At 40.2% G+C, this 24500-nt stretch overlaps 1 protein-coding gene across 8 annotated transcripts in view; it reads left to right on the top strand.

The window, feature by feature from the left end:
• The window catches only part of NDRG3 (NDRG family member 3), a 117373-nt gene that overhangs the window by 54554 nt on the left and 38319 nt on the right, over positions 1-24500 (top strand). For all 8 annotated transcript variants that reach the window (XM_004459038.3, XM_058287037.2, XM_071211699.1 and 5 more), the window contains 5 exons: positions 794-899; positions 7694-7814; positions 9565-9627; positions 10596-10656; positions 11659-11745. In XM_004459038.3, the coding sequence (XP_004459095.1) occupies positions 794-899; positions 7694-7814; positions 9565-9627; positions 10596-10656; positions 11659-11745 (438 nt within the window). The remainder of the gene's footprint in view (positions 1-793; positions 900-7693; positions 7815-9564; positions 9628-10595; positions 10657-11658; positions 11746-24500) is intronic.

The raw sequence follows: 24500 nt of genomic DNA, 5'->3' as shown, positions 1-24500 counted from the left end.
TACAGGGAATAGACCCACCCAGTCTAGCCTAAACCAGAAGGCAATGCAGGGACCGTCTCAGAGTTTAAGAGCAAACACAGCTAGAGCTAGGAATTAGAGTAATAGGAAATGTCTAAAGTCCCCCAGTTTTACTTCTTTTTTCATGAGAAGAGCCAGATTAAGAATGGAATACCTTAGTTCCAGTTACAAATTCCCAGAGAAGGATGCCGACCTAGCTAGGGCCAGATGCCCACTTTACTCCAGGAAGCCATGGCTGTAAGGTTATATTGTACAAATATGGCAGCCAGGAGCCACGCACATGTTGATGGCTGAGAAAAGTCGCTCTCAGGAAAGAGGAGCGATTCTAGTCAGACACACCAATAGGTGTCTACTGAACTGATCAGTTGCTATGTATGTGTTCAGAGACTCTGAAGCCTCTGGCTTTTTACTCAGCAACCTCTTATCTTCTGTTTCCTTAACTTTTCTTCCCTCAAGACTTACCAGACTTATTACCCAATCTGCTGATCTTTGCTTCCATTGCCAATTCCAAGTGGATTCTCATTATACCCTTGACTTCCCTGTACAGTTAAGTGAGCTTTGTGGGTGAGGGGTATATTTTTCTCATTCATTTATTTAATTAGAAAGAATGAGAAAGTAGGAATATCCTTTATAATTTAGCATCTCTCTGGTGTGCTTATAGTGATGTGTCTTGTCCCAGCTATTGGGAAGTAGTGGTGAAGCAGGTATTGTGAAACTTTGATAACCTGGGAAGTTCATTCTCCCTTTTCTGAGAGCTTACATTCTCTTGTTACAGGAACATGACATAGAAACAACTCATGGTGTGGTCCATGTCACTATAAGAGGCATACTGAAAGGAAACAGACCAGTTATTCTGACGTATCATGACATTGGCCTCAACCGTATGTATTTGACTTTATACCTTCCCTTTTTATAATACTTATTAATCTTTGTATATTAACAGCAAAACAAACCCATTATTGAGCAGAGGGTTCCCCCTCTTTCTTATCTTCCTTATTGCTATATACATGGCAGAATTAAAGTTCCTGGGAATTGTACAGGGAGTGTGTTGTGGGAATACTGGAATTATATCTGATATTTGTGTCCTGTCTTCTAAAAGACTGAAGATTATATCATGAACTGCTTAAGAAAATAGAACTGAAATCAGTTTGTTCTTCAAGTCTGTACTGTGATTTTGTGTTTCATGTTAGAAAATCCAGAGTTTGAACTTTGTTGTGAGTTCTTCAACAAAATAATGAAAGTGTTCTTGCTACAGCCTATCATCAGAGACTTTAGGTGGACTTTTTAATATGGTAGTATAAGACTTTGGCTCTAGCCACAGGCTAGAATGTACACATGCTTTTCTTCCATCTTCTCTAGCTTTCGGAGGTGGCCTGCATTTGAGGTACATTCCAGTGCTGGGGCTTTTTTAGCCTCCTTAACATGATAAGTGACTTAAGTAAGTATATAAGAGGATAGAAATTGAAGCAGCAACCCTTCCCAGTACCTCTGCAATTTTACCAAGAGACAGAATTGGAATGAGGGAAGCGGACTTGGCCCAATGGTTAGGTTGTCCGTCTACCACATGGGAGATCCAAGCTTCAAACCCCGGGCCTCCTTGACCCATGTGGAGCTGGCCTATGAGCAGTGCAGATGCACGCAAGGAGTGCCGTGCCACCAGGGGTGTCCCTGCGAAGCCCTACACACAAGGAGTGCGCCCCGTAAGGAGAGCTGCCCAGCGCGAAAGAAAGTGCAGCCTGCCTAAGAATGGCGCCGCCAACATGGAGAGCTGACACAAGATGATGCAACAAAAAAGAAACACAGATTCCCATGCCGCTAACAATGACAGAAGCGGACAAAGAAGACACAGCAAATAGACACATAGAACAGACAACCAGGGTCGGGGAGGAGGGGAGAGAGAGAAATAAATGAATGAATGAATGAATGAATGAATGAATGAATGAATGAATAAGAATTTGAATGAAAGTGGCCCAATATATTCACTCTAGCCAGGCTCTGGGGATATAGTTAGTGTTTCTATATTGGATAGGGGAATAAGGTGCATGAGAGATGACAGTGTTATGGGTATGAGATTATTTTGTACAGCATCAAGTTTGGTTTCCACTTTGTAGACTTAGTGTAGAATTGAAAATTTGTTGTTGTTTTCAAGCCATTGAAGTATGCAGTATTCAGCCTTTATGATAGCTTAAATCAGATGGATTGTTCAGACAACTCATTTTACTGGAATAATAATTAAAAGGGAGTGAAAAATGACTTCTGGGAACATGGCAGATTAGAAAGACATGGGGGCAGCGGACTTGGCCCAGTGGTTAGGGCGTCTGTCTACCACATGGGAGGTCCGCGGTTCAAACCCCAGGCCTTCTTGACCCGTGTGGAGTTGGCCCATGCACAGTGCTGATGCGCACAAGGAGTGCCCTGCCATGCAGGGGTGTCCCCCTTGTAGGGGAGCCCCACACGCAAGGAGTGCGCCCCATAAAGAGAGCTGCCCAGCGCGAAAGAAAGTGCAGCCTGTCCAGGAATCGTGCCACACACATGGAGAGCTGACACAACAAGATGATGCAACAAAGAGAAATATAAATTCCCATGCTGCTGACAACAACAGAAGTGGACAAAGAAGACGTAGCAAAGAGACACAGAGAATAGACAACCAGGGTGGGGTGGGAAAGGGAGATAAATAAATAAATCTTTAAAAAAAAAAAAAGAAAGAAAGACATGGGACTCTCTTCTTAACCAGAAAAATAGCTAGTGGACAGGCAGAAATAGCCTGGAAAAAAATATATATTCTTGGGTTAGGATACCAGGGAAAGGCTGGACACCACCCAGAAGAGAGAGAAGGGTTCAGGGAAAAAAAAAAAAACTTGACAGGCTGTGAGTAGAAGCTGCAGTTGCAGCCACTGCTGCCCTTCTCCCACCCTACAAGCAGACAATTTTGAATTCTCTGGCCTCAGGCTACAGACAGAGGAGGCTGCCGGGATCCAACTCCCCAGGAAATGGGAGAGAGGGACACAGCCTAAGGTTGAGTCAGCTTTTGGCCATCAAATTTGGTCTGCTTGTGACAGGAGCCCTTCCAGGCTGGGAGGGGAGCCTCCATGAGACTTAAGAGATTTGACCCTCTCAATCACCCTCCCTACTGACTGGGGACTGGTTGTTGAGCATTCAGAGGAAAGTGGAATTATTTCCTACCTGGGGATAAAAAGGGGGCAGCCAGAGAAGATTGGAGAAGAGCCTCTGAGAAAGTTTGACTTGCAAGGAAATTAATAGCATCCAGGCAGGATCCTCTGTCACCTTATTGTGGTCAGTGTTGCAGGGAACACACAGTGACCAGGCTTTGGAATGAGAGGATTGCCAAAGAGTGCCAGCTGCTGGCCGACCAAGGAAGTACATGTGAGGAAATTAAAAGCAAGTAAGAAAGAGAGGCTTTTTTCTGGCTTTTACAGCCTCCCTCACCAAAGCCCTTGGAAGCAGGTCTGCAACCTTTTACTAAGCCAGAGCCCAAATTAGAGCAAGTAACAGGTGCAATCCTAAAGACCCGGAACAGGTTGAACCAAGAATCAAAGAATGCCAGTAACACTCAACCTCTGCCACTAAATCCCTACAAAAGAGAGAAATTGGACTCATAGTAAACTTACCATCATAATTAGATGCCTAGACATCAGCAAAAAATTATAAGGCATACTAAGAACATGTAAGAAATGTGCCAAGAAAAGGAATTTAGCACATCCCCAGATGAGATACAGGATTTAAGACAACTATTTAAGAGATTCATACAAATGTCCAAGATCAAATTAATGAGTTAAAGACAATATGGCTAAAGAGATAAAGGACATCAAGAAGACACTGAACAAGCACAATGAAGAATTTGAAAACCTGAGTAGAAAAATAATAGCGTTCATTGGAATGAAAGACACAATAGGTGAGATCAAAAACACATTAGAGGAAACAGTTGTGGCTCAAGTCATTGAGCACCTGCTTCTTAAAGAAGACAGACAGACAACAAGCAGAAACAAAGGAACAGGGATCAGATGTGGCTCAACTAGTAGAGCACCTGCCTCCCACATGGAAGGTCCTGGGTTCAGTTCCTGGTGCCTCCCAAAGAAGAAGCAAACGGCCAATGAGCAAAAATCAAAAAGCAGACAGCAAACAAAAACAACAAGGAAACATGAGGGGGCCATTTCAGGGTGGGGAGGGTCAGGGCAGGGAACACATTAGAGGCATATAACAGCAGACTTGAAATGAGAGAAGAAAGAATAAGTGATACCAAAGACAGACAGCTGAAATAGAAGAGAAAGAAGAAGAACACAGAGAGAAAAGAATGGAAAAAATTGAGCAGGGACTCAGGTAGTTGAAATACAACAACATACATGTCATGGGAGTTCCAGAAGGAGAAGAGAAGGGAAAAGGGGCAGAAAGATTATTTGAGGAAATAACAGCTGAACATTTCCCAACTCTGAGGAAAGAAAGACATTTACATGCCCATGAAGTGCAGTGTACCCCAATCAGAATAAAACCAAGTAGACCTACTTTAAGACACATGCTACTCAGAATATCATATATTAAAGATAAGGAGAGCTGCAAGGTGGATGCAAACCATCACATACAAGGGATGCCCAGTAAGACTTAAAGCGGATTTCTCATCAGTAACGTGAAGGCAAGGAGACAGTGGTGTGATATAATTAGGATGCTAAAAAAGAAAATTTCCAGCCAAGAATTCTTTATCCAGCAAAATTGTCCTTCAAATATGAAGGTGAGTTTAAAGTATTCCCAAATAAACAGAAAACAAGAGAGGTTGTGGGGGGAAAAAAAAATCGACTTTGCAGGAAGTATTAAAGGGAGGGTTACAGCCTGAATGAAAAAGACAGGAGAGAGAGGCTTGGAGGAGAGTGAGGAAGGCAAATATAGCAGTGAGGACAACCAAAAGAGTAGAAAGACAGATGAAGATAAGATATGACATATGAAAACCAAAAAATAAAATGAAGTAAATAATTCAATTACAGTAATGTTATTGAATGTGAATGGATTAAACTCCCCCTAATAAAAGATATAGGCTGACAGAATAGATAAAAAACATGAGCCATCCATATGCTGCCTACAAGGTACTCACCTTAGACCCAGGGATACAAACTGACTGAAATGGAAAGATTGGAAAAAGATACTCCATGCAAACAGTAACCAAAAAAAGAGCAGGGGTAGCTATATTAATATGAGACAAAACAGACTTAAATGCAGAAAAAGTTACAAGAGATACAGAATCACAGTAAGTCTATAGTAGAGTACCAGGATGCGGAGGCAGTAGCTGCTAAAGATTCTGAGGGTAGGGAGAGGGAAAAACAGGTGTAATAAGGGGGCATTTTCAGGACTTGGGAATTGTCCTGAATGACATTGCATTGCCAGATAAGGGCCATTATGTATCTTGTCATAACTTATAAAATTGTGTGGGAGAGTGTGTAAACTACAATGTAAACTATAATCCACGCTTAGTGGCAATGCTTCAAAAAGTCCAAAAAGTGTTCATCAGTTATAACAAATGTACCACCCTAATGAAGGATGTTGTTGATGTGGGAAAATGTGGGAAGGTTAGGGAGTGGGGCATATGAGAATCCCCTATATTTTTAATGTAACATAAGTAGATTAGAAAAATGAGATGCAGAAGGCCATTATATAATAATAAAAAGGAATAATCCAGGAAGCGGATGTGGCTCAAAGAAATGGGCACCCGCCTATCACATGGGAAGTCCCGGGTTCGGGTTCCGGTGCCTCCTAAAGAAGATGAGCACACACTGCACATGCCACACCCACTGCAATGAGCTAGATGCCACACCTGCCACAACGAGCAGATGCCACAAGCCAGCAGTCGCCACAGCCTGCAGGGAGTGGATGTGGCTCAGGCCATTGAACACTTGCCTACCATGTGGGTGGCCTCCTGGAGAAGGTGAGTAAACAATGAGCAGACAAATGAGAGAACCGTCTGGGGGAGGGGTGGGGGATAAATTTAAAAATAATAATAAATTAAAAAAGGAAAGGAAGGGAAAAAAAAAAAAGGGATAATCCACCAGAAAGAAATAACGGTCATAAATATCTAACCAGGATGTCCAAAATATATACGGCAAACTCTGGCAAAACTAAAGGGAGAAATAGTCATCTTTATAATGGAAACTTCAGCACACTACTCACATCATTAAATAGAAAACTAGACAGAAAATCAACAAGGACACAGAGAATTTGAACAATATGATAAACGAGCTAGACCTAACAGACATATACAGACCATTTCATCCCAAACCAGCAGGTTATAAATTCTCAAGTGCCCACGGATATTTCTCCGGGATAGACCACGTTAGGCCACAATGCAGCTCTCAATAAATGTAAAAAGATTGAAATTATACAAAGCACCTTCTCAGATTTCAGTGGAATTAAACTGGAAATTAATAATAGGAAAGGAGAAAATTCGCAAATGTGTGGCAGCTATACAGCACCCTCCTAAACAATCAGTTGGTCAAAGAAGAAATTATGAGTGAAATTAGTAAAAATATTGAGATGAATGAAAATGAGAACACAATTTATCAAAACTTATGGGGTGGTAATATAGAATGGTACAGCCACTGTAGAGGACTGTTAGGCAGTTCCTAAAGAAGTTGAGTATAGATTTGCCATGTGACCTGGCAATACCCCTACTATGTATATACCCAGAAAAGCTGAGAGCAGTGACACAGACAGACATCTGCACACCGATGTTCATAGTGGCATTATTCACAATTGCAAAAAGATGGAAACAGCTAAGGTGTCCATCAACCAATGAATGGATAAACTATTGTATATGCACTATACACAATAGAATATTATGCAGCTATAAGAAGAAATGAAGTTGTGAATCATATGACAACATGGATGAACCTGAAGGGCATTATGTTGAGTGAAGCAAGCCAGACACAAAAGGACACAAAAGGACAAATACTGTATGATTGCACTATTAAGAACTAAATATAGTGTGTAAACTTATGGAGTTAATGATTGGAATATGGGTCACCAGAAAATAGAATGAAATTAGAGAATGGAAAACTGAGGATTAATCTGTGCAGAAACTGGTAGAAAGTTTGTAAATCTTTGAAAATGAATAGAAATGATTGAAGCACAACATAGTGTTTGTAACTAGCAGAGCTGTTATATGGGTATGGCAGTGATCGAAAGGGGAAATCTAAGGACATATGTATTAACAGAAGGAAAGCTAAAAAAATGTAGCGTGGGACTATATAACAGTGATACTTTACTTGAAAGACGAATGTGGGTAATGTTGCATATATAAGATTGCTTTGCAAAATATAAATACAAATGAACTAGAGAGATGGGAACAGAATAGCACCTCTGTACTTCAGGGGAAGCATAGAGAGATTGAGAGGTATTGAGTTTTTTTTTTTTATTTTTAAAATTGTTATTGGAATAATGCAATTGCTCTAAAAATTATTGAAGTGATAAATGCACAATTATGTGATTTTACCAGATTTCATTGATTGTATACTTTGGATGGATTTATGCTTTATTAATATGTAACAATAAAATTGATTCTTTTTTTTAATAAAAAAGGAGTGGAAAAGGAAATGAGCATGATATGGCATTAATCAAGTAGGGGAAAACTGTGGAGAAATGGAGCCCATAACAATGAGTATTTTTATTCTTACAGATAAATCTTGTTTCAATGCGTTTTTCAACTTTGAGGATATGCAAGAAATCACCCAGCACTTTGCTGTCTGTCATGTGGATGCCCCGGGCCAGCAGGAAGGTGCACCCCCTTTCCCAACAGGGTAAGGCTACAAGCAAGATCTTCTGAGAGACATGCACTCCAAAGAGCAAATGACTGATGTTCAGTGGGAGAAGTAGCTCTTGATTCCCTTCCATTTGATTTTATCGTAGCCCACAGATTATATTTATCAGTTAGTCATCCCCATATTTTCTCTCCGTGGTCTGAGATTTTTACATTGGGGAAAACATATTTCCATATCCAGGAATGGCTCTCCATAGAAGGGGCCTGTCCCTATAATTAGAAGGCATATGTGTCTAGAATATCACTTTTCACTATTATCTCTCTCCTTACTCATCTATCTTAAGTCTTACATTTTTGTGACCCTTTTTAAAATTCCCAGCTACCTAGGGCCAAACTCAGTACTTCTGACCTTCTTGGGAGCAAATCCCCACCTCAACTTCCAATCCTAGTGAGTGGAATTTTAATATTTATGTAACCATTTATTCTGAGAGGCTGCCCTGTCTGGACGAAGTATAGTTTGAGTGGACTTGGAGCTCTTAGTCTCATCCTCAACCTGCTTTGCATGACAGAGCCATTGTTACCCCATCTCTTCCCTGGACAGAATACTTAGTGATTATAGAAGCAAGGAATAAGAATGACTCAGAATACAAGCTGTGGAATGCTAATTCTTCCCCTCACATTTATTTCCAGATCTGCCTGTTACCATACTCCTATGAAATATAATGTTGCCGACCAATAATAGCTAACGTTTTTATAGTACTTATAGTGTTCCAGACTCTGCTTTAAATCCTTTGTATATATATTAACACATTTAATCCATACAACTTTATAGGCTAGGGTTTACTTTTTACAAGTGAGTAAACCATGGCCCTGAGAAATTAGGTAACTTTGGTTTCATAATCAATAAGTAGCAGAGGTAGGATTTGAACCCAGGCCTCAGAATGTTAATGTCCAAGGTTTTCTGTCTCTCAAATATAAATTGACCAGTGATCAGTTTATATCTAACAAGATATTGATCTGTTTCCATTTTTCTATTTTGTGCATAGATGTTCAAAAACACTCCATCTCTTAAAGTGATCAAGCAGAGGCAGGATGACTTCCCTGTCAGATAGAAAGCAGATCCTGCTTTATATAGGAGGTCAATTTAAGATCCCTTCCATCTCTGATTCTGTAATCTCTTTGGATACTCCTCACTTTTCTTGGATTCTTAGTCTGGGTCTGATCCTGGACTTGTCTGACCATTTTGGAATCAGATGGTTCATATGAACCAAATTTAAAAGCAAAAAATAAAATAACCTTGTTATCTTATGCATAACTGAAACAAATTTAGCATTCATAATGAAGAGCCCAGAATTTGTGACTCTGCCTAAGCCCAATTAAGCTTTGTTTTCTTGTGCATTTAGCTACCTAAATATAAGCAGCAGTTCCAAGAGCCACTTTCTGAGTTGACTCTTACTGCTGGGTGTTCAGTGAGCCTGGACCCCAATTGATGTGATTGCTAGGGGGTTGGAAATACCCTGAGAAAGAACCATATTATCCTGTGTTCTTCCTGTGGTCCCATAAACTGCTCTCAGGGATATAGAAATGGTTGGGTTCTTTTAGTTTCTTCCAACGTGACAGTCTTAGATTGTGCACAACATGCCACAATGCTTTCCAGGTATCAAAGGCTCAAAGGAAGCCTTTGATAAAAGGGAATACTTTTACCTAAGAACCCTGTACTTTTCCAGGAATTCTAGTGATTGGAAAACATGGGTGCATTTTAATTCAGTAGATACCCTTCTCTATTTCAGGTACCCGTACCCCACAATGCTTGAGCTGTCTGAAATGCTGCCTGCTGTTCTTACCCACTTAAAGTAGGTTCATTTTGCAGTTCTTTCATACAGTTTTTATTTGATTTCTTCTGTGTGTATGTAAGTTGAGGGGATAGGATAGTGAACAACGCAGAATAGTCACTACTGTCATGGAGTTTGCATCTTAGTGGGGAAGTAGTTAACAAGTAAACAAACAAATGATCACAATTAAAATGCTATAAGAGAAATCAGTTGGGGATGTTACTTTTGAAGATAAAGGCAGTTAGGAAATACCACTTTAAGAAGGTGTCATCTAGGCTGAGATCTGAAAGGAACTAGCCAGACAGAAAGCCAGGGCAAGAGAATTCCAGACAGAGGAACAATGTGTCCAAAAATTCTGAAGGGATAAATGCATGGGATGAAATTTGAGAAATTTCATAGGTCCAGATTATATAGGTCTATCAAATCAGTTAAAAACTTTGGACTTTATTCTAAGTGCAAAGAAATAGCATCAAAGGATTTTAAGCACCTGTAAGTATGTAAATTGTACAACTATAAAGCTGTTTAAATATTTCTGAAAAAAAAGATTAGTTGTGGAGAGAATGGTTCATAGAAGAGTATGTAAGGGAAAACAGGGAGAGCAGTTAAACCATTACAGTTGTCCAAGCAAGAGATGATAGTTAGTGTACTGGATGCTCTTGGGATGAAGAGAAATAGAGTTTAAGAGATACCTCGGAGGTATGATTTTCTGATGAGTTGGATGTAGGTGTAAGCAAGAGAATGTCAGGGATGACTCTCAGGTTTCATTCATACTTCATTTAACACTTAAAATCAACTTAAAAGTAGGTGGTGATATCCTTGCTGTATAGGTAAGAAACTGAAACTCAGAAAGTTAAAGAAACTTGTCCAAATTCTCATATCTAGTTAGTGGCAGCGTCAGGATTTGAACCCAAGTGTCATGTTCTTTCTACGATGCCATGCTGCCTCTGAATGAAGTTAACTCTATCACTGTTCACGTGTCCCGTTTACAGCGTGAAAAGCATCATTGGGATTGGAGTTGGAGCTGGAGCTTACATTCTCACCAGGTTTGCTGTAAGTACAGCCTGGTCTTATGTCAGTTTTTCTGTTAATTTTGTCAGCTCCAGATAAAAGTTTTGCTTCATTCTTTTAGTTCTTAGAAAACCACAAATGAGGGTAGTACATTAGCAATAAAATATAAGGCTTAGAGGGCTTTTTTTGTGCAGCCATTAAAATTAAGAAGAGTTTATAGTGATATGTGAGTTGCATGTACATAAATGTTAACAAAAAGAGTTAGAATACAGATTCACACACAGTTTATTATAAGCATAGGAAAGGACAGAAAGGAAATAGAACAAAATATTAATAGGGATTTTTATTTAGGTGAAATAGACTTTATCATCTTTTTTTTTTTAAGATATGTAGATCACACAGAATGTTACATTAAAAAATGAGGTTCCCATGTACCTCATTACTCACCCCCCCTACTCCTCCTCCCACATCAAAAACTTCTTTAATTAGTGTGGTATTAATAGGGATTTTGATCTGTATGGTAACATCTCTGTAATGAGAGTTTTTATTTTCAGCTATTTACAGTTTCTATGTTTATCGCATTTTCTAAGGTGGGCATAATCACTATAATCAGAAAAAATTGAAAAATAAGCTAGAGCATTTTGAAGTTTATGTATCTTCCTATTGATTTTTAAATTTTAAAAAAATGCCTCCTGGGTGATAAGAGAATCTTCTGGGAGTAGGGTGGTATACACCCTAGTTAGGTGATTTAATAAGAAAACTGCAGAGACACCAGTTGCCCTCTTCCAGATAGAAACAAAAATCCATATTCCCTGTAGAGCCTTGCAAGGCAAGATATTTGCTAGCAAACTAAGAAACTGATTTTCCAGATTGTTTTAGTCATATTTAAAGAGTTATTTCCCCAAATATCCTCCCTAGAACCGCTCTGTAGTCTTACTTACAAATCTGGCATAGTAAAACTTGATTAATCATGTTCCTATTTTTTTTTTTTAGAGGAACCCTGGAAGTGGAATGTTTATACATTTGTCTTTGTCTCTCTTTTAGCTTAATCATCCAGAGTTTGTGGAAGGCCTTGTGCTCATTAACATTGACCCCTGCGCTAAAGGCTGGATTGATTGGGCAGCTTCCAAAGTAAGCACCACATGAAGGTGTCCATTGTCTCATCTCTTGACCTTCTCTCAAAAATGGCTTATCTTTTTAACTTTTCATTGAGTCTTAAACAATTAAGGGCAAAAAGTCTAAAGTATACAACTAGGTAAATATTTACTTAAGTAATCATCACTCAATCAATATATAAAATATTTCCATCTCCTTAGAGGGTTCCTTTGTGCCTTTCTAATTGGTGCTTCCCCTCCTCTCTCATCATAGATTGGTTTATATTATTAAACTTCATATAAAAGGAATCATAAAGTATGTGTTCTTTTGTGTCTAGCTTCTTTCATTCATTATATCTGTGAGACTCATCCATGTTGTGTGTGGCACCAGCTCTTTTTAATTGCTGTTTAGTAATTTATTGTATGAATACATAAAATAGGTTTCCATTATTTGGTTATTATGAATGAAGCGGCTATGAACATTCTTTTAATGTCTTTGAGGAGACACAGATGCATTTCTCTTGGGTCTATACCTAAAGGTGGAATTACTGGATCATATCGTACTTGGATGTTTTGCTTTAGTAGATACTGCCAAACAGTTTTCCAAAGTATTTGCTCAATTTATACATACCAGCAATATATCAAAGTTGAGTTCTCTACATCCTCACTGACATTTGATACTGTCGGTCTTTTTAATTTTCATAAATGATGAGCAGTTTTATTTGTAATATTAGTTTTATATAGTACCATCACCAGTATATATTGTTGTTGTTTTTTTATTTTATTGTAACATCTTTTAAGATTTTAAGCTATGGTAATGGATAAATAGTGCTGGGTTTTAATTTGCATTTCCCTGAAGGGCAGTGATGTTGATCCCCTATCTAAAACTTGCCATTTGGATATCCTCTTTTGTGAAGTACTTTTTAAAGTCTTTTGCCAATTTTTGTTGCTGGTGGTGTTGCTTTGTGTTTCGTGTTTTGTTTTTGTTTTTTTAAAATCAGGTTACTAGTCTTTTTCTTATCAATTTGTAAAAGTTTTTTGTATATTCTACTTTCTAGTCTTTGCTGGCAACGTATCACAAAAATCCTCTTCCAATCTTTGGCTTACATTTTCCCTCTCTTAATGAATAAAACAAATGAATGAGTTACTCCCTTCAGTGAACCCAAACAGCCTGCCTGTTTTGCTGTTCCCAGAGACATAAGGATTTGATTGTGTTTGCTATCTGAAAAATGAAGTACCAGTGAAGTGATACTGTTATTATTCCACAGAGAACTTAGGTTATTTGCTTAAGGTCACACAGTTAGTAAGTCACAGAATCAGGATATTTGTTTTAAAGCATTGTTTCTGAGACAAAAAGTTGCAAATAGCCTAAGTACCAAAAATATGGGATAGGTACAAAAAATTGGGGTACAATCACAAACACTAATACTATGCAACCGAGAGTAGATATGGCTCAATCAATTGAGCTCCCACCTACCACATGAGAAGTCCCTGGTTTGGTTTCCAGTGCTGCCTAAAGAAGACAGCAAGATGGCATGATGGGCAGGCAAGGCAAGCTGATGCAACAAGAGACACAAGAAGAAAAAGGTAATGAGAGACATAACAAAGTAGGGAGTGGAGGTTCCCAGTACCTCCTAAAGAGGATGAGCAAGACAGCAGGCTGGCATGACGGGCAGGCACAGCAAGCTGATGCAATAAGATGATGCAACAAGAGACACGAAGAAAAACACAATAAGAGACACGACAAAGCAGGGAATAGAGGTGGTTCAAGTGATTAGGCACCTCCTTCCATATCGGACGTCCCAGGTTCAGTTTCCAGTGCCTCCTAAAGAAACAAGAAAGACAAACAGACACAGCAAGTCCAAACAATGAGGGGGTAAGGAGAAATAAATACATTAAATAAAATCTTTTTTTAAAAAATACTATGCAGCCATTTAAAATTGTATTTGGTTCTTGAAGGAAATGAGAAATTCTAATACTGTTAAGTAAATAGCAGACATAAAACTATGTATATATAGGGGAATAATGTCATCAACATGGTGACGTAAGATATCCCCTGAAAAAGCCTCCCCAGAGATTAGCAAATAAAAGGACAAATCCCATTTTCTTAGGACTTTCTAGAGGTTGGTGGAGACTGGGGAAGGGTTCCACAAATGCTGAATCGAGGAAACAAAAATATCAGGAAAATTCCATCCCAGACCACTGGTCTGTTCCTATTCCTCTCCCCCTCATTTGGTCCAGTGCAGCTTGGAAGTCAACATAGGTAGCACGGCCCAGGTCCCTCCCAACATGGGCAGAGACTGTAGAACAACTCAGAACTTCATGCATATCCAGGCACAGGGACTTAAGTCTACAGAGACCCGGGATGGAACACAAACCACTGAGGAGTGCTGCATACAAAAGGACCCCTGCAGAGAGAATAGAGAGCACAATAGAAATGCTGGCAAGAACTGCTGTGCCCTCATTCAATCCAGTTTCAGTCAGCTGGACCACCTAAAGACAAAACAGACTTTTCTGAATTGACCCCCGTCTGGTTCCCCTGGGTAGGATACCCTATTGTATGAGAAACCAGAGGCAGAAAAGCCTCACAGAAAAAAGGGGGAAAGGGTTTAAACTGAACTGCTGTAAGCTAGAATGGGTCCCAGAACTGAGAAAGTATAAGGAAAATGGGGCACTGAGTGAGGGAGAGAATTTAAACAAATCATAGGTGCTGGAGAGAAAAGTCTGCACAGGAACAAACATAATAGATCAACAATCCCAGAGAAGGAACAATTTTCTTGGAGGTGAAACAGTTGTACAAAAAGTGCCATCTTAAAAATTATACTGCATATCCAGGGCAAGAATCAGAAGAAGAGCTTGGTAAATCTAAACATTTAAAGACAGGCTCTTCTAAACATTTAAAGACGGGGTCTAAATAAGTTAGACTAAGTGTCAAAGAAGAACCTTAACACAAAGACAGTCAACAATAAAACAGACAAGAGGAAGAAATGGACCATTAGAGTTAACTAATGAAGATAATCAGATGCCTAGACATCAGAAAAAAATGACAAGCCATACTAAGAAACAGTGAGGGGAACAAATTAAAACTTCAGAGGAGACTCAGAAGTTGGAATAACTGATCAAAGATGTTCAAACAGATCTCCTGAATCAATTCCAGAAATTGAAGGAAAGTATGCATGAAGATATAAAGGGTAATAATCATAATTAATATGTAAGCATAAAGAAGAATTTGGAAGTTTAAAAAGAAACAGGGAAGCGGATGTGGCTTAAATAATTGGGCTTCCATATACCACATGGGAGGTTCCAGGTTTGGCTCCTAGTGTGTCCTAGAGAAGGCCAGTTGGCATGGTGGGCAGGCACAGCAAGCTTATGCAACAAGAAGATGCAACAAAGGGACACAGAGGAAAAACAATGAGAAACCCAACAACCCAGGTTGCTGAGGTTGCTCAAGTGGTCAAGTGCCTCTCTCCCACATGGAAGATCCCAGCTTTGGTTCCCGGTGCCTCCTAAAGAGAAGACAAGCAGACACAGAGGGCATACAGCAAATGGACACAAGAAAGCAGACAACGACCATAAACAATGAGGAGGGATATAAATAAATCTTTTTTTTAAAAAGGTTCAAATGGACATTATTGGGACACAAGAAAAAATTGGAATATAGAATATAAGTTTTATATCAATGTTAAGTTTCTTGAACTTGTAAACTGCACTTAAGGTGATTACATGAGCAGACAACAACTACAAACTATGGGGGGGATAAACCTTTAAAAATAAAATTAAAAAAAATTAAGAAACATAAATTATGAGAATGAAAGGCACAATAGTAGAGATTAAAAATCCACTGAAGGGAAGCAGATTTGGCCCAATGGATAGGGTGTCTGCCTACCAAATGGGAGGTCCATGGTTCAAACCCCAGGCCTCCTTGACCCATGTGGAGCTGGCCCATGCACAGTGCTGATGCACACAAGCAGTGCCGTGTCACGCAGGGGTGTCCCCCGTGTAGGGGAGCCCCACGTGCAAGGAGCGCACCCCATAAGGAGAGCCGCCCAGTGCGAAAGAAAGTGCAGCCTGCCCGAGAATGGCACCGCACACATGGAGAGCTGACACAGCAAGATGACGCACCAAAAAGAAATACAGATTCCCAGTGCCGCTGATAAGGATAGAAGCGGTCACAAAAGAACACACAGCGAATGGACACAGAGAGCAGACAACTGGGGCGGGGGGCAGGGGGGAAGAGGAGAGAAATAAATAAAAAATCTAAAAAAAAAAATACACTGAAGGCTCACAACAGCAGTTTTGAATAGGCAGAAAAAAGAATCTGTGAACTAGAAGATAGGACAATTGAAATCATACAGTCAGAAGAAAAGAGAAAAGAATAGAAAAAAGGGAGCAGTGTCTCCGGGATTTAAGTGACAGCATGAGCTCACAAACATACATGTCATGGGTTTCCCAGAATGAGAAGAGAAGGGAAAAGGACAAAAGAATATTTAAGGAAATAATGGCCTCAAATTTCCCAGCTCTTATGAAACATTATAAATATACCTGTCCAAGAAGCACAATATACGCCAAACAGAATAAATTTTAAGACACTTACTCCAAGACACTTCAGAATGTAAAATGCCCAAGATAGAATTCTGAAAGCAGCAAGAGAGAAAAGCAAGTCATCACATATAAAGGATCCTCAATGAGACTAAGTGCTGATTTCTCATCAGAAACCATGGAGTTGAGAAGGCAGTGGTATGACATATTTAAGGCACTGAAAGAGAAAAGCTACCAGCCAGAACTTATTTATCTGGCAAAACTGTCCTTCAAAAATGAGGGGGTATTTAAAATACTCACAGGAAAACAGAAACTGAGAGAGTATGTAAATAAGAGACTTCCCCTATAAGAATTCCTAAAGGGAGTTCTGCAGATTGAAGGGAAAAGACAGGACAGAGTGGTTTGGAGTAGTGTGAAGAAATGAACGTCATCAGTAAGGGTAACTAAAAGGGTAAATGCAGAACCCATTAGCACTGTATCCTCAATATGCAATGCTACTCTTTAATTCATATAAGAATCAGAATACTGTTGAACAAGAAAAGTTGTATTTCCTGATAATGGACATGCAAAATATAAGTGGTCAAGTGGGACAAAAACAACCTAAAGAGGAAAACGGGGATATGGGAGCAGAGCACGTGTATGCTATTGAAACTCAATTGCTGTCTTTTCAAATTAGTAGGTTGTAGATATATGTTATGTAATATAAACCACAGGGTAACCTAAAAGAAAGTATTTTAAAAATATACAGAAATGGGTTAATCAGATACATCACAAAATATCAACTATACCGAAAAAGAGATTTCAATAAAGGAAAAGAAAGACTATATATATATATGTGTGTGTATATATATATATACACACACACACACACACATATATGTATATATATATATGTATGTATATATATGTGTGTATATATATATGACATAAAAACCAAAGGAAGAAATGGCTCAAGTACTGCATTTACAGTAATATAACTGAATGTTAATAGATTAAACACTCCAATCAAAAGACACAGCTTGGCGGAATGGATTTTTGAAAAAAAGCATATGTTGTTTACGAGAGACTCACCTTAGACCCAGAGGCACAAATAGGTTGAAAATAAAAGGATGGAAAAAGATATTCCATGCAAATAGTAACCAAAAGAGAGGTAGGGTAACTATATTAATATATGACAAAACAGACTGTTATAAAAGTCAAAAGCTATTATAAAAAGACACTATATGTTAATAAAAGGTACAATCCACCGAGAAGAAATAACAATTGTAAGTATTTATGTACCTGACCACAGTACCCCAAAATATATGAGGCAAACACCAGCAAAACTGAAGGGAGAAATAGACACACCTACAATAATTGTTGGAGACTTCAGTATACAACTCTTATCAAGAGATAGAACATCAATGGGTCAAAGAAGAAATTGCAAGAGAAATGAGGAAAAGAAATAACTGAAGATAAAGAGAAATTTCTCTGGGACTTGGATGTGATGAGTCTTCAGAAGAAGTCACCCCATGATAGAAGTTGGAGAGTGAGGAGAAGGAATTGTTGAGATGAGGCACCTACCCATGTGCCAGTCCAGCAAAAACTAGGGCCCCTTATCAGAATAATTCTTTTAAGCAAATAAAGATACATCCTACCAAGTTCATGGGTCTCAAATTTGCTTTAGGGGCCACTTTGGGTGGCCCAAGGAATCCGACAGCATGTATTATGTACTCAGTATGCAAAATGAATAAAAGATGTGGTCCCTATACTCAGATGGCTCAGAACTTTAAGGGGAGACAGACATGTATAAATACCAGTGCCCAGAGTCCTGGGGGCTGGGAGCTGGGAGCATCAGATATGGTGGTCAAAGTGTAGGCTGTGATGATTACTTTCATGTTTTGACTTAGCTGGGTCATGGCATCCAAGTGTTGTGTCATACACTGGCCTGGATATTGCGCAGAGGTGTTTTGTAGTTGGGATCAGCACCTACAGTCAGTTGACCTAAGGTGGAGGAGATACCTCTCCAAAAGGTAGGGAGGTCTCATCAGTCAGCCAGACTGAGGGCTCTGGGAAAAGAAAGAATTCTGCCTCAAGATCACACCCTCCATTCCTCCCTAAGGTATTCTAACTCATTCTTCTGGAATTTTCAGCATCTGGCCAGCCCTCGCAATCACATAAGCCAATTCCTTATGATAAATGACTTAATGTATCCATGTCCATGTCCATATCCAGTTGGTTCAGTTTCCCTAGAGAACCCTACCTGATACAGGCCTCACTGAGAAGATAGTGTTCGAGCATGAAGAAGGACCTGTGAGATCTTCTGGCCTGAACCTGCTTCCCCTTCATCCTCAGCTCCTACCTTGCTCTTCATTACTACTCCTCTTCCAGCACCCTGATTTCCTCTGTTCCTTAAACAAGCCCAAGCCAAGCTTAGAGTGTCCACAAGGCATCTGCATTGGCTTTTCTCTTTGGCAGGTATGACAGTGAAGCTTTTTGTGGAGCCCTGAAAAGATCATGTTCTTGAAGCTAATCCATTCCTGTAGGTGTGGGACCCTTTGATTGGATTTGGATTAATTTTAGGGATCTTTGATTGGATTGCTTCAGTAGATGTGACCCAGGGTGGGTCTGGGCACTCTTGCTGGAGTCCTTTATAAATGGGAAACCATGCAGACACACATAAAGAAAAGGCTGCAGAAATGGAGAGAAGGAACCCAGAAGCTCAAAGAAGAACCGAGAGAGAGAAAAGCCACAGATGGAGCAGCCCAAACCAGAACTGGCTGCAAGACCTGGAAGAGAGGGGAGAGATGAGCAGACTGGCATTGTGCCCTGCCGTGTGCCCACAGCTGAGCTTGGGAAGCAGGTGGGCCTGGAGGAGAAGGCAGAGACCAACAGACACTGCCATTGTGCCTTTTCACATGGTAGGAATCCAGGATTGCCAGCAGCCAACCTTAGTGAGGCAGCATCTGATGCCTTGATTTGGCGTTTCCACAGCCTCAGGATTGTATGCTTTTAACCTAATAAATTCCCAGTACAAAAGAAAAAAAATCTTATGGGATGGAAATGGTAATTAAAAACCTCCCTAAAGGAAAAGCGTAGGACCAGATAGCTTCAGGGCTGAATTCTACCAATCATTCAAAGATTTAATACCAATCTTGAAGCGGACCTGGCTCAGTGGTTAGGGCATCCGTCTACCACATGGGAGGTCCACGGTTCAAACCCTGGGCCTCCTTGACCCATGTGGAGCTGGCCCATGCACAGTGCTGATGCGCTCAAGGAGTGCCGTGCTGTGTTGGGGAGCCCCACGCGCAAGGAGTGCACCCTGTAAGGAGAGCCGCCCAGTGCAAAAGAAAGTGCAGCCTGCCCAAGAATGGCGCCGTACACACGGAGAGCTGACACAACAAGATGACCCAACACAAAGAAACACAGATTCCCATGCTGCTGAGAACAACAGAAGCAGACAAAGAAGAACATGCAACAAATAGACACAGAGAACAGACAACTGGGGTGGGGACGGGGAGGGGGAGAGAAATAAATAAATCTTAAAAAAAAAAATACCAATCTTACTCAGACTTTTCAAAAAAATTGAACAGGAGGGAATACTACTGTGTTAGTCAGCCAAAGGGGTGCTGATGCAAAATACCAGAAATCTGTTGGCTTTTATAAAGGGTATTTACTTAGGATAGGAGCTTACAGATACCAGGCCATAAAGCATAAGTTACTTCCCTCACCAAAGTCTATTCTCATGTGTTGGAGCAAAATGGCTGTCTAAATCTGCGAGGGTTCGGGCCTCCTGGGTTCCTCTCTTCCAGGGTCTTACTTCCCTCTGGGCTCAGGGTTCCTTTTTTCCAGGGTTTGCTTCTCTCCATGCTCAGGGTCCCTCTCTTCCTGGGGCTTGCTTCTCTTTCCTCTGTGTATTTACTTCCCAGAGCTCCAGCTTAAGACTTTAGCATCAAAACTCCAACATCAAAAACTTCCAGCATCAAAAAAGCGCCAACTCTGTCCTTTGCCATGTCTTTTATCTGTGAGTTTCCACCTACCAAGGGGCCTCGACACCTTACCGACATGGCCCCGTCAAAGCCCTAATCATAATTTAATCATACCCAGGTACAGACCAGTTTACAAACATAATCCAGTATTTATTTTTGGAATTCACAATTACACTGAACTGCTACAACTACCAAACTCTTTCTATGAAGTCAATATTACCCTAATAACAAAGCCAGATAAAGATATTACAAGAAAAAAGAAACTCAAAGACCCATTTCTTTAAGGAATAGAGATGCAAAAATCCCCAGCAAAATACTTGATAAGCAAATCCAACAACATATCGAAAGAATTATTCATCATGGTCAGATGGCTTTTGTTGTTTTTTTTTATAATTAGAGAAGTTGTGAGCTTACTAAACAGTCATGCATAATGTGCAGAAGTCCTGTACATCACCCCTCCACCAACACCTTACATTGCTGTGGAATATTTGTTACAAATTATGAAAGAACATGATTAGACAATTACCACAACTGTGGTCCATAGCATACACTGATCAAGTGGCTTTTATCCCAGGCATGCAAGGGTAGTGTAACACAAGCAAACAGTGTAATACAATCGCATTAATAAATCAGAGAAGAAAATCCATGATCACACGATTGATGCAGAAAAGGCATTTGACAAAATACAGCATCATTTCTTGATAAAAGCACTCCAGAGACAGAAATTGAAGGAAACTTTCTCAGCATGATAAAGGGCATATGTGAAAAACCCACAGCTAGCATTGTACTCAATAGCAAAAGACTGAAAGCTTTCCTACTGAGATCAGGAATAAGACAAGGATACCCAGTGTCACCAATGATGTTCAATACAGTGCTAGAGGTTCTAGCTAGAGCAGTCAGGCCAAAAAGAGAAATAAAAGATGTCTAAATTGAAAAGGAAGAGCTAAAACTCTCATTATTCCCAGATGATGTGATCCTATACCTAGAAAGTCCCAAAAAATCTACAACAAGCTACTAGAGCTAATAAATGAGGTCAGCAGAGTGGTGGGATGTAAGATTAATACACAAGATCAGTAGCATTTCTATATACTAGTAATGAGCAATCTGAGGAGGAAGTCGGGGAAAATTCCATTTGCAATAGTCATTAAAGGAATGAAATACTTACGAATAAATTTAACCAAGAACATAAAGGACCTATATTTAGAAATGCATTGCTAAAAGAAATCAAAACTGACCTGAATTAATGGAAGAATATTCCATGTTCATGGATTGAAAGACTAAATGTTAAGATGTCAATTCTTCCCGAAGCACCTTACAGACTGAACACAATCCCAGTCAAAATTCCAACAGTTGCCTTTGCAGAAATTGAAAAGTCAATCCTCAAATTCATAGGGGGAAGCAGTTGTGGCTCAACTGATAGAGTGTCTGCCTACCATATGGAGGATCCAGGGTTCAATACCCAGGGCCTCCTGATCCATGTGGTGAGCTGGCCCATGTGCAGTGCTGCCGCACGCAAGGAGTGCCATGCCATGCAGGGTGTCCCCCACAAAGGGGTGCCCCATGTGCAAGGAGTGTACCCCGCAAGGAGAGCCACCCACGCAAAAAAAGCACAGCCTGCCTAGAAGTGGTGCTGCACACACACATAGCTGATGCAGCAAGATGACACAACAAAAAAAGCTCAGTTTCCCGGTGCTGATGACAAGAATACAAGTGGACACAGAAGAACACACAGTGAATAGACACAGAGAGCATCAATGGGGGAAAGGGTAGAGAAATAAATAAATCTTTTTAAAAAATTCTTATGGATGGATAAAGGACCCCAAATAGCCAAAGTCATCGTGAAAAAGATAAAACTTGGATGACTCACATTTCCTGACTTTGAAACTTATTACAGGGAAGTGGATGTGGCTCAACTGATAGAGCGTCTGTGTACCACATGGAGGGTCCAGGATTCGATACCCAGGGCCTCCTGACCCGTGTGGTGAGCTGACCCTTGTGCAGTGCTGCCGCGTACAAAAAGTGCCATGCCACGCAGGGTCGCCCCCACGTAGGGGTGCCCCACGTGCAAGGAGTGTGCTCTGCAAGGAGAGCCGCCTGGCGTGAAAAAAGCGCAGCCCACCCAGGAGTGGCACCACACATATGGAGAGCTGATGCAGCAAGATGACGCAACAAAAACGAGACGTAGTTTCCCAGTGCTGCCGAATAATGCAAGTGGATGCAGAACACACAGTGAATGGACACAGAGAACAGACAACGGGAGGAAAGGGAGAGGAATAAATAAAATAAATCTTTTTTAAAAATAAATAAACTTATTACAGGGAAACAGATGTGGCTCAAGCAGTTGGGCACCTGCCTATCACATGGGAGGTCCCGCGTTTGGTTCCCCATGCCTCCTAAAGAAGACAAGCAAGACAGCAAGCTGGCATGGTGAGCTGACAGAACAAGATAGCGCAACAAAGAGAAACAACAAGGAAACACAATGAGAGAAAACAGGCAGGGAGCAGAGGTGACTCAAGTGATTGGGTACCTCCATCCCACGTGGGAGGTCCCAGGTTCAGTTCTTGGTGCCTCCTAAAAAGAAGACTGGCTTACAATGAACAGACAGCAGACAGCGAGCACAAATGAGGGGGTTGGGAGAAATAAATAAAATCTTAAAAAAAAAAACAAAGCCGATGTGGCTCAAGCATTTGGGTGCCTGCCTACCACATGGGAGTCCTGGGTTTGGTTCCTGGTGCCTCTTAAAGAAGACAAGCAAGACAGTGAGCTGATACGACAGGCTGGCGTGGTGAGCTGATGCAGCGAAGAGGCAAAACAAAGCAACACAATGAGAGACACAACAAACAGGGAGAGGATGTGGCTCAAGCAATTTGGCACCTCCCTGCCACATGGGTGGTTCTTGGTTCGCTTCCTAGTGCCTCCTAAAAAGATAAACAGATATACAGAGAGCAGACAGTAAACAATGAGGGCAGGGGGGAGAATAATTTTTTTTTTAAATGCTTATTACAAAGCTACAGTTGTCAAAATAGTGTAGTACTGGTACAAGAATAGATATATCGACTAATTGAATCAAGAGTTCAGAAATAGACCCTTATACCCATGACCAATTCATTTTAGACAACTCTGCCAAGTTTTCTCAATTGGAAAGAATAATTTCCTCAATAAATAATTCTGGGAGAACTGGATATCCATATGCAAAAGAATGAAAGAGGACCCCTTTCTCACACCCTGTACAAAAATTATCTCAAAATATATCAAAGACCTAAATATATGAACCAAGACTATAGAACTTTTAGAAGGAAATACAGGAAAGCATCTTCAGGATCTTGTGTTAGGTGATCGCTTCCTTAGACTTTACACCCAAGCACAAACAACAACAAAAAATTAGTTAAATGGGACCTCATCAAAATGAAAATCTGGGCAAAAATGAAAAGACAGCCTACTCAATGGGAAAAAATATTTTGAAACCATATATTCCATAAAGGTTTAACATCCAGAATATGTAAAGAAATCCTACAACTCAATAATAAAAAGACAACCCAGTTTTTAAAAATGGGCCAAAGACTCAAATAGAATGACCTTATGAGTATTAGACCATGAAATGATATTGATTATTAATTCTAATTATCTTTATTTTATACCCTATGAGTCACTGTTAGTACAATCCTGGACTTCTTTTGACCTTAATCTTTCTGGGACTGTGTGATCCTGTTCTGCCCATGCCCATGAATCCCTCATCTCCCTCATCTCCTCTTCTCCATCTTCTTCCCCACCTCAGTACTTCACTTCTGATCCAAGTCAGCAGTAGGATTTGAGCATAAAACTAAAGAAGATTTTAAGGGGAATCAGCATAATTTGGAAACTTTTCTTAACATAGATGCATAGTCTGTGGATTTACACAGATTGTTATATTTTTAGACCATGAGATGCATCATTTTCAAATGGGAAAAATTAGAAGAAAAAATGTTCAAAATGCAAGAACATTCTGTAAACATAGCACAGCTGTTTCCTCCCACACCCTGAAATGAAGTTAGCGAAAACTGGAAGAAAGAAAAAATACATTGTTTTGTCTCTTGGATGTCTTGGGAGGGATTGCATCCCTATCAACCATAAATGCAGTGTAAAAACAAATGCAAGTAGGAATGAAGTAGCAAATAGCTGTGAGTTCTATCCAGGTCTCAAGTTTTCAAAGGAATGGCCAGCGTTTCTTCCAGCCACCTATTTCACAGTAGTCTGTGTTATTAGCCTGGAAGGGAGACTTCAGTTGTTTGCTTCCAAGTTGTTTCTT

The sequence above is a fragment of the Dasypus novemcinctus genome, chromosome 24, assembly GCF_030445035.2.
Source record: "Dasypus novemcinctus isolate mDasNov1 chromosome 24, mDasNov1.1.hap2, whole genome shotgun sequence".
NCBI lineage: Eukaryota > Metazoa > Chordata > Mammalia > Cingulata > Dasypodidae > Dasypus > Dasypus novemcinctus.
This window is presented reverse-complemented; position numbering and strand designations above follow the sequence as displayed.